We start from the raw sequence: 11,999 nt of genomic DNA on the forward strand, positions 1-11,999 counted from the left end.
TCTAGATAACGACCTTCATAACCTATCAATATTAACTTTTAGATTATTTTGACTCCTTACTAATGCTCTTTCGACTTAATGTATCAATCTTAAATTGTAGATTTAAAAAAAATCAACTAGTAGGTACATTCTCAAAAACATTTACAATGTTTATCTTTAACAAAGATACAAAATCTAAAGAAGAAAAAAAAACCAGGATACTGTTATTTCATGTGATGTCCATTTTACTAAAAATGCCTTTCCTAAAAATCATTTATTTTGTAATTAAAAATGATTTGATACATTTCGTGCTTTTTATTTCTAACTAAGAATTATCATAACCAAGGCTGTGTTTCTTGTTAAAAAATGAATTCTCCACTTTTGAGAAATTTACATTGTTAATGAAATTAATTGCTTATACATTAATTCAACTATTTGCCTTTGGTTAGTTTTATACATTATATTTTCAGTATATATGACTGTCATTTCATTTTGTATTGTTTCGTTCGATTCGTTCCAATTTTCTTCCGTTTCGCACTTTACAGGTACCCCTCTCTTCACCCCCTTTAGATTTTATCATTGGTGAAAACAACTTCACAATAAATAATATAATATATTCATATAATAAAAGACACGTTTAAAACTCATGACTTGCCTCGTTCGGTCCAAAACATTTTAAATATTTGGAATTTCAAACCAATTTGAAACTTTAATCAAAATTCCCCCAAACTAATATTTGAAAACTTTTTTTAAAATTTTAATTGATAAGTGTTACACGGATTGAAATTGCTTTATTTTACGTTGTATGTAAAAAAAAAAAAAATCTTCAAAAATACAACATATAATATATGCATACAATAAAAGACACGTTTAAAACTCTTGACTTGCCTTATTCGGTCTTATTTAAAACAGAGTTACGACCATCACAAATTTTCGTTACGACCATCCTCAACATTTTTGTTTTTTTAGTTACGACCATCATGCTCGAATTTTTAAATGACTATTTTACGAAAATTGGAATGTTTTAATGCATCAAATTTGGTTTCAATATCTCCGAACCACCGAATAGTATGTATGAGACAAGCAGTTTGACTCAAATGAACATTTTACTGCATGAAAATCGGAAAAGAAAAACTTATCCCTAGAGTTGTCTCCCATCTCCGGATGGTCGTAACTAAAGTTACGACCATCCGCTTACCACCAGTGCTACCTGTCAAGTCAAAGTTGACAAAAATCACAATATTAATAATTATAATTCAGGGTTAAAGAAAAGAATTACCTGAATAAAACACTTATTATCAAATATATATAAATATATATGTACACCTTTAAATTATGAATATATTTTCATCTTTAAATTGTGAATAGCTTAAGTTAATGATGTTTTTTCAATACTGTAACAGTTTATTTTTTTTTACTGAAGTATGCAAATCAATTTAAATGCTTTACACGTAAACAAAACTATTTTAAAATGTTAATTATTTATTAAGGGGGTACAGAACACCTAAGAAAAGATAACTCTTACTCATAGTCCGACTCATTGCTACGTTTTAAAATTATGTGCACTATGCAAGCTTTTAAAAAACCATAATTATCGTCCTTGAGGTCAAAGTTCAAGGTCTCATGAAGGTCAAAATTTTAAGAAGGCACACCACCTCATGATGATACATCCACATGCCAAAGATGTAAGGCCTAGGTCAAAAGGCAAAGAAGTTATGGCCTACATGGTTGTGTTTTTCTCGGAAAACCCCCATAAAGTTGACCTTGATGTCACACAAAGGTCATCATGATGCAAGACACTTAACCCTGTGATGATACATCCACATGCCAAATAGCTAAGGCCTAGTTCAAAAGACGAACAAAAATATGGCCATTATGTACTTTTTGAATAGATTTTGCTCTTATTTAATGAACCAATTTGAGGGTGGGGCGTAATTTAAACTTAAATACCAAAAAATCTAACGGTTAAATTTAAAAAAAAAATTGCAAGAACAACCGACTAGTATAGCACTCCAAATGCTTAGTTTTATGAAAAAATTAAACGACAAATTATTTTACAAAAAAAAAATTCTTCTTCAAATACTAGAAGCACAGCATTCACTTTTCGGGGCTAATTCTGATACCCCCTATTAAAGTTCTGGCAAAATGTTAAATCCGAAATAAAAAAAACTTACAAGAAAGGGGTATCAGTGAACTAATATTCACCTCAGCTACCATTATTAGCTATGCTATTGTCAATTTAGGATTAAATTTTAAAAAATTTTGGCCGATACTAGTATGTAAAAGATGCCATATTTGAGTTACCAAATCTTTTAAACCTATGGTTCAAATCATTTAAAATTTTTACAAGATGTTTAGGTTGGCCTAGTTTATCAATGAAAAAAAATTAAGAACAATTAAACGACAGGATTTTTTTGGGGTATAGAGTTGGGTACCCCCTTAAATATGAATACAAAAAGGTTCAATTATTGACGATAAACACAGTTTTAGATTTTTTCCTTGTAATCAGAATGTAATCATAAAGTAATCAGGATTACAGGGTATTTTGAAAAGTAATTGATTAAATTAAATTACATGTAATCAGATTGTTGTCTGATTAATGATTACAATGATTACTTGAAAAATTGTAATCAATTACAGCTGATTACCGATTACAATTACAATTACCCCAAGTCTGAGGGACAGTCAAACACATAGATCGAAAATAAAGTGACAATTAAAGCCATGGCTTAAAAAGAAAAAGACAAATAGTACAAAAAACGCAACATAGAAAACTAAAGACTCAGCAACACCAACCACACACAAAACTTGGGGTGATCTCAGGTGCTCCACATGTGGCACCCGTCGTGCTGCTCATGTTATTACAAATCCGGTAAATATTCTAATTCGGTAGGTCACGTTTGTGAAAAGGGAACGGGATTGCAGTAATAGGACATAAGGAACATATATCCGATATCATCTAGCTGTGAAACTGATATTCCATGACTGCAATGTCAACTTACTCTCGTGATTTTTACAAAGGAATGATTTCAACTTCACCATTTGGAAACTCTTGGTTTAATAGCTTCCTTGTGAGCAGCAATCCTCTATCAAGGAAATCAGGATTGGAAATACAAGCCCGGGAATATCGTATTAATTGGGAGATATATATACTCTGTATGCAGGCGCTGCTGGAATGTAGCAACATAGAAATGGAAATTCACAATTGGGAAGCTGGAATAATCTCTTTTGTCGTAAATTTTTGTTTTCAAACGACACTCATTGTCAATTTCTAGATGTTAGCCAAACTTAGCTGTAGCTGTTGTATCCTTTATAATTAATACGTAAAAAAATATTTGATTTATTTTGACTTTAGTTTCTTTCGGTTTTCTTTTTGTTCTTTTTTTTATTGCTCTGTTTGTTTGCATTGGCTTTTTTCTCAAATTGTATGTTTTCATTTTTTAAGTTATTTGTTTTTTTTTAGGTTTTATTTTACGTTTTATTTTAATTTTCACTTTTCGGGAGTACAGTCACAGACACTTGTCCAGTGGCGGATCCAGCCATTTTAAAAAGGGGAGGGGGTCCCAACTCAGAGTAAAGGGGGGTTCCAACTATAGGCTCCCATTCAAATGCATAGATCGGTCAAAAAAAGGGGGGTTCCAACCCCCGGACCCCCCCCCCCCCTCCTGGATCCGCCACTGTTGTCTCTGAAAAAAATACATATAGCTATCCTACATATACCTTAATACAGGAAAATACATATTGATATATACTGTTCCCAGCTTAATATAACAAAGGCATATAGGATTTTTTTTCTGAGACAAGTGCCTGTGGTTAAGTGACGTTCACCAAACCCTAAATAACTTCAGTTTTCAACATGTTGTGTGTTACAGTAGTAAATCGTCAAAGAATGTTTTACTTCTAGGCTGAACTTCTAGGTAGAGGACATGAGTCCTTCAGATGCAATGTGTTTATTTAACTGTACTCAACGCACAAACAAGACATCGGTCCTTCTTTTTATGTTTAAATATGTAGATTTTTTAAGGTGGTTAATTCTATTTTTTATTTGATTAATTTTTGTTAAGATTGTAAATGAGATTTATGAAAGGCAAATCTATGGGAGAGTTTTAACTGAGACTACTATAACACATATATGTGGTTTTAACGATAAAATATTGTAGATTGATTATGATTCGGAGATTCATACTTTCCCAGACCCGACATAGTTTATTGATTTAATAATTAAACTTCCGGTTTCAGTTTCACTTTGGAAATTTTATTGTTGATAAGTGATAGGAGTGAGAAGGTTGATTGTTGTTGTTCTCTCACAAAAGGTTAATAGTAAATTTTTAATATGTAAGCAATGTTAAGCATGGAGTCCTTATTTATTTACAGTAAAAGCTGTTTGGGTCTACATATTAAATAGATAAGAATATATTGGTTGGCAGCCAAATCAGACATGTCAGAAAATCGTTACGAATACCGAAAATAAGGGTTTAGAACTTACCAAACTTTAACACACATGCAAATTATGGTTATATGGAAAAGGTTAAAAGTAAATATTTTTTACCATGAGTCGTTGACTGCGGAGTAAGGCCAAATGATTCCATATGAATATAGATGTGCAAATGCTAATATACCTGCACACCTTATATCACTACCTTAACATTAATGAATAATAATGGTTTCTCTTAAAAAGAAATAATAAAAAAGAACCCACAACAAGCCCGTAGCCAGGAATTTCCACAAGGGGGGGGGTTCGTTGGACTCATGAACTCGACTTTAACAGTCACAAACCCCCCGAACCCCCCTGGCTACGGGTATGCACAAAAATGTCAAACATAATTCATGTAAACTTGTTTCAAAGTTCATAGTCAGCTAGAAGACCATTTCTCAGAGGAAAAGACCAAATAATTTTCATTAAACCTATTTGTGGCAATTCTACTTATACAACTGCCTTTCCTATAGGGGAAAATAGGAACAAATGAGGATTTCAAAGGGATATTAATAAAAAATATGATTTTTTTTTGTATTTTTAAGACAATCTTTAGATGGACAGCGAAGACAAACTCCAGTTACAGAAGAAAGATCAGAAGAAGTCACCAGAAAGAATAAAGAGGCCTCCTGTTCTCTCTCCATTGAAGCGTCCACCATCACTGAGATTAGTATCGCCATTTGACAGTGATCAAGAACTGAATGACCTTGAAGTAGCTTCAGTTTTAGCTGATGGTAATATATATTTAATCTTATCTTTGTATCACTATCAGTACTTGAAGATCATGAACAAATTGATGACTTTGAAATAGCTCAGTATACACAGATAATAAAGTATTAACAGCAGTATAAGAAAACTTTCACTCAGTCAATATTGATTATTGATACACAATTGTTAAGTAATCCAATATTAACATGTCCATGTTGTTCTTAGCATAACTGTTAATTTCATTATGTTTTAGAGTACTCAGAAGATGACTCATGTATATCACCAACAAAGAAAGCAGCAGATGGATCCAGGGTATGCTATTAATAAAAGTTCATATTTATATACTTCTCTAAAATGTTGTCAACATTCAGAATCCATCCTGCATACTACATTTTTTAAATTGATCTGCTTATAGCTAATGGAAGCTAACATTGGTGTATATATTTGATTGACACTAACATGTACAGATCAGTGCTATTACAGTAAATATCTCTGTGTCCAAACTGAATTGGCGAACAAAAGTTATCCAAGTAAATGATGGAGTAAGTGATGAAGGAGATTTGAGTAAACACAATGAGACATCCATCCTACAACACACAACTGATTTTTTTCTTTCATTTTCAGTTTTTGAATGTATGTTTTCTACTCCACAGCCAACTACAGTAATGACCAATTTACAGAGAGGAAATGTGCAGACAACAACTCCATTACCTAGATGTAAGTCACTCAGTGACCAAAGGATGACCAAAGGATGACCACCTCAATTTCTCAACAAATGTTTTAATTGCTTGAGTCAAATTCATTTTAAACTGATTTTGAAAAAAAATATTTCTAGCAATTCTGCAAGATCAAAGATTTATCTTAACTTCTGATTGTACTTGCTAGTCTTTGTAATATAGTACAAATATATCATACAAACTTCTGATTGTACTTGCTAGTCTTTGTAATATAGTACAAATATATCATACAAAATGCATTGCAGCATATAACAAATCAGTAAAATAAATACATCTATGCTTCCTTAATTTGTTTTAGATTTAAACTTCCACCAGATGGCAGCCCAGGGTGAAATAAAACTGTTACAACAAGAGATAAGTGAAGGTTAGTTTTATTATTACATGCTGCAACAAACAAACTACTTGTGATATTTCATGCAATGTTGCTTTCATGCCATGTCACTTTTCTAAATCAGAATCAGGAGCTCATTTATAGATGCAGTATAAAAACAATATTAGATCAAGGTCAGAAAAGTATCAGCTCTTTTGCATTTGATACAAAACTGTTGGCAGGGTTGGGTAACCTTACAATTCTCAAATTTCTAAGCCTCCTTGACCTGATATTATAAAAGAAGATATTTATCCATTCAAACACTTATTAACGACAGTTTTGTGAGGGAAGCCTGATAATTGATAAATTAAAATCGAATTAATTTGTCAAGTAAATGAAAAATGACAATGGAAATTTCAACTGAGATCAAACATTTTATCAGGGTGTAAGGAATGGACATATCGTATGACATTGGTTTAAACTTTGGTAATACATGTATGTATGATAAGCCTCAATGCAAAAACAGGATTATGTGACTTATTTATATGAACATTTTAGGAGCAGATGTAAACAGGTGTGATGATGTTGGTGGGTTGACAGCTTTATTGTGGGCTGCAGCTTATGGTCAGCTGACCACTATAGAATTTCTATTAGAGAATGATGGTGACTTGAATGCTATAGGAGGTAATGGTGAGAACTGTCTCCTGTTAGCCAGTGCTGGAGGATATAAAGATATTGTGAGGATGTGTCTGCAGAAAGGACAACAGGTTAATTATGTTGATGAGGTAATCCTATTTTTATTAAATCTACAGTGTACTTTCACTTTGAATTGACAGGGAAATTTGAAGTTAACACTTTTGATTTCTTCTTTATTTGTACAGTCTGTTGGGTTAAAATTAATTTTCACATGTCACTTGCTAACTCTAATATCCTAGGATTGATATACTTGAAACTTACATTATTGTTGGGGTAAAAGTAAGATATTTTTATTTTGGGGGGAAGAAAACTTTCAAGTCTTTTGAAATCCTATACTGCTGGCGTTTTCTAAATGGAAAACCATATCTTGAGATTTCTACTTACATAACTTTCGTTTATGACTGGTAACCGATCTACAAATATGCAGACATTATCGAGTGCAAAATAACATTCCTTATCACTTGTTATAAATATTCATTTCTTCAATGAATACTCATAAAAATATTTTTGTTTAGAACATAAATTAATAATTTGAAAATGTTTTCTTGTTAGAAATACACAAATGTATACTTACCAAAGCTATGCAGAAATAAGAAAATAGGATGCATAGATGCCCCGCTTGAAAATTTGCAGAAACTTGTATTCTTTGAAACTTGACATTTGTTTCTGTATGTTGTAATTAGAGATTATTTGCAGGTCATCATGATCATATCACTGACACTGAGATGTCAATAAGAGACCTAATTACACTAACTGTACTGGGAATACAAAATGTGCTTGAAATACCAAATCAAGTATTTTGATTGGTTGATTTATGAGGTATAATACCATAATCTTGCTTGAAATTATTACATGTATGACAACAAGACCTGAATTGAGGTGGATTTTATTTCAGACAGGAAGCACAGCTCTGATATATGCAGCATACAGGAATCACCCAGGTGTTGTTCAAGTTCTGTTAGAGCATGGTGCTGATATGACCATACAAAATGAGGATGAAATGACAGCTATGGATCTGGCAGTAGGGCAGGGTAATACAGCAGGTATTAGTTGAGATTTTAATACTACATGTATCAGTAAATATACAGAACTGCAAAAAAGACAATTTATGACAATAAAGTTAGCAGTGCCCTCAGGAAGTATCAAAATCTAAAAACAAAATGATAGCTACTGAAACAATTCTCAATAAACACTTAGTGATACAATTGATATAAACCAAGATGCTACTTTAAAGTCAGAGATTGGTTCTATTTCTGACAGCCTTCCTTTAGGGCGCTGGCTGCGAAATGTCAGAGTGGCAGTCCATATAGAAAACATGGAAATCAACCATTCAGACTTGGGATGGGACATTTCTGCCTCTTAAAAATAGAGGGTTGAAGGGAATATCATTTTAGTTTGTGCTTCAGGGTTGAAAAGGTTGTATATTTATGTAAAATTAGGCATCAAATGATGTATGATTTTATCTACTTGGAAATGTATCTATCATGATTTCAAGATAGAAATGTTCCAAAAAAGACTGTTGTATGTGACCGATTAATCGTGGACTGTTTTCTTTATAGGGGGACAACTATTTGATTTTCAGGGGGGAAGGAAAAATTTGAAAATGAATAACTTGGTCTTGTTAAAACTGAATATATATAACAAAATAAGATGCAAAAATTAATGTTCTGCCACACAATGCAGGAAATAAATGTGAACTAAAGTGAAAATAAATATATATGTGCTGCAAATCTGCGGAAAAAAGCATGGCAGCAACAGATGAAAATAAATGATCAATGTGAAGAAAATATTCCTTCAGGACTCATTTTAACCTTATTATATTTGACCTTTTATTGTGCCTTCTCTTATGTATCCTTTTTAATACATAAATAGTTAAATCTTTTTGTAATTTCAGTTAGACAGACAATAGACAAACATATGTTGTCATTATTTGGAGAATGACAGACATTAGATATGTTCAAACACTGTCCACACACACAAACTAGGAACTATTTCTTGGTTTAGATAAAGGATGTTATGAGGAAGATGACAGTCAGCCATTACTCGCTAACACAGATACTTGTCCGGATAATATTGACATGGTTGCAGATTCAAAGGGAAATAAATGAGAAATTTCAAATTGAATTGCATTACTTCTTTTATTTCAAGAGATAAAAAGAGATTGTGTAATTACTTCTGAGACAGGCACCCGCCAAAGATCATTTAGGTGAACATCTCAAAGTCAAAATGTAAATATTGAAAAAAAATCCCCTACAGGAATATGAAATAAGTGAATAACTTGTTGATAACTTGTTGATGGTACATAGATGCCCCGCTTGAAAATTTGCAGAAACTTGTATTCTTTGAATCTTGACGTTTGTTTCTGTATGTTGTAATTAGAGATTATTTGGAGGTTTGAGTTCTCTCATTGTTGAACAAAAACAGAAATTGGGGAAAAAGTAAAGTTAGAATTGGACATAACTCTAAGAACAATGAAAATGATGCCACCCAAATTTCAGATTGATGTGTATTTTTGGTGATAAAAAACACTGTGTGTAAGTTTGATAATATTTGGTTGAAGCAAACTAAGTTCAAGAACAGAAACCAATTTTATGATGTACAAGGTTAAATCCTAATGTCCCTTTCAACTAGCTGTTGGGCCATACAAATACTTTGGTTGGAGAGGTGCCAGTATGACAGTTGACATATTTCAGAAAAAACATTTTACTAAAAATCTTATCTGTAGACTTATGGTCCGAGACCACAATTGTCGTCCCTTGATTTTCGTTGTTCACGAATATAGTCCCTAGTGTTGACAGTGGGTTACTTGCCATTAATTTTTATACCCTTTCCAAATTTATTTCTCCATGTTTAATGCCTCAAATTGCAAGTAGGGGGGTGAAATTACACTGTAAAAAAATTTGGGTCCAGAATTTTAAAGGAAAGTAGTGATTTGGTCCAGCTGAAAAAGGTTAAAAATTAGCACTTCGGAAGCTGTCAAAAGATTTCAAGACGCCCTAAACATAGAATTGTCCATATTTTGAGTTAGTTTTCTATAATTTTGATATAATTTGTCCCAAAGTAGTACAACACACTGTAAAAATTTCTTTGAGAAAGCGCAGGTGGGATTTTTTTTATTTTCATTTATGTTCTAAAAGAAATGCACTACGAAAAAATTGTGTTCTCGGACCTAAGATGATGAATATGAAAATTAGATGATTTGGTATGATTGCAAATGAGATCAAATGACTCATGTAATCAACAATCACCTGTTGTTTTAACCAATCTAATTACCTGGTTTTCTGTTGTCTAAAACTGGAACTTCTATTATATTGGCTACCTCCAGAAACTTTGTATGAAGTAAATTTATAAAATTCAATATCTGCATCATCTGCGCAATTTTTGAAATATACAACCTCGTTATCAGTTTGTCTTATGTCACATGTTTTGTATTGTTTGAGAATTTGGTGTTCATGTATATCTTTGGTTGTTTCTGTTTGATACAGTCACAGCTTTTTATACAACCACAAAAATTGAAATTTTTTGGTACAAAGACATTTGGTTTTCACACTATAACTTTAGTATAAGTCAACAGAAATCTATGAAATTTAAACACAAGGACCACAAAAGGAAGGTTGGGATTGATTTTGGGAGTTTTAGTCCCAACAATTTAGGAATTAGGGTCCAAAAGGGTCCAAAATTAAACTTATTTTGATTTCATCAACAATGCATTATTGGGGTTCTTTGATATGCCAAATCTAACCATGTATTTAGATTCTTAATTTTTGGTCCTGTTTTCAAATTGGTCTACAATAAGATCCAAAGGGTCCAAAATTAAACTTTGTTTGATTTTAACAAAAATTGAATTCTAGGGGTTCTTTAAGATGCTGAATCTAAACATGTACTTAGATTTTTGGGGAAGACGGCTTCAAGCCGTCAATCCCCAATGGGGTTGACCAGAGTAACATTCCCTCACATCATTCATTTTGTTTTTATAGTGTGGAAAACCCCCCCAACAAATCTTACTGAGAATGATGAGATGGGGAGACACAAATGAATAAATTGGCTTTAAACACTTTTTTACACATTTCCCTTCTGTTTCTCTCGAAATTATCGTATATTGAGCTCTCCTTTACACTATTTACGTTTCTTTTACAATCCGGAAAAATCAGTATGACGAGATATTCTAAATATATCCAACCTACATTATATTTTATAGTGACGTCATTGTTGGAATGCCACACTTCCCATCAGCAGGGATATCCTTCACTGGTTATTTAAATCATTCTCAAAGATTGTGCACTTATTAAAAAAAGTATTTGTTAAATTTAAACATAATGATGTTTGCTGTAGGTGATTCAAACATCAACATGCAATACTTTAATTTGTTTGTCAACAACTTCTAAAGTAAACAGGAAGTCTGAGGGGCTACATGAGATCGGGGAGACAAACGATCTTTTCCATTTTTTTTCTGTAAAACTCTGTTTTGAGAATCTTCCTCCAGTTCAGGAGCACCTCAATTTATGAGCTAATTATCCACTAAAATAAACACTTAAAATGTGACATTTAGTATATGATAAGTAGTCTTCCATTAAAACTAAATTTTGTGTACCAACATAATCATTGTAATTGTTACAAAAAAAATTACAAATGTTGCATTTTGTAGTTTAAACCTATTTATTCATGAAATTTTACAAATATTTCAAAATGTAGGATATGGAAACAAGCTTCACACAGTTAACATCAATCATATTGTTATTTTCTTAAGAAAAAAATTAAAAATCTTAAGAGTACTGTCACAAAAAATGGAAAATGGCCCTAGCCTGCAGTTCAGTCGTACACTATTAAGATTTCAAAAATAATTGTAGTTGTTGTTAAATGACAGAATTCAACTAGTTGATAATTATCAATTAATTATCAACTTTAATTGAATGTTTAGTTTTAGAAGATGCAGATCTCTTCCATTGGTCTAAATTGAATCCAATTGATTCCAATAGTGTCAACCTTCCACATGTTCTAGCTGTTCTTTTATTCCATTCTTTATATGAAGACTATCAAAAGATACCCCCCCCCCCCCCCCCCCCCCCCAACCAAAATGAAATAGAAACAAGGGCCG

General features: G+C 32.2%; 1 protein-coding gene across 1 annotated transcript; it reads left to right on the top strand.

The window, feature by feature from the left end:
- The first annotated feature begins 4,198 nt into the window (after positions 1 to 4,198).
- LOC139521768 (ankyrin repeat family A protein 2-like) lies at positions 4,199 to 9,028 on the top strand. Its single transcript, XM_071315367.1, has 8 exons — positions 4,199 to 4,292; positions 4,999 to 5,187; positions 5,415 to 5,473; positions 5,815 to 5,878; positions 6,197 to 6,262; positions 6,767 to 6,993; positions 7,800 to 7,947; positions 8,799 to 9,028. Exons 2-8 carry the CDS (start codon positions 5,010 to 5,012, stop codon positions 8,843 to 8,845), a joined length of 789 nt encoding a protein of 262 aa, XP_071171468.1. The 5' UTR covers positions 4,199 to 4,292; positions 4,999 to 5,009; the 3' UTR covers positions 8,846 to 9,028.
- Positions 9,029 to 11,999: the final 2,971 nt, after the last annotated feature.

This window comes from Mytilus edulis, chromosome 4 (assembly GCF_963676685.1).
Source record: "Mytilus edulis chromosome 4, xbMytEdul2.2, whole genome shotgun sequence".
Classification (NCBI taxonomy): domain Eukaryota; kingdom Metazoa; phylum Mollusca; class Bivalvia; order Mytilida; family Mytilidae; genus Mytilus; species Mytilus edulis.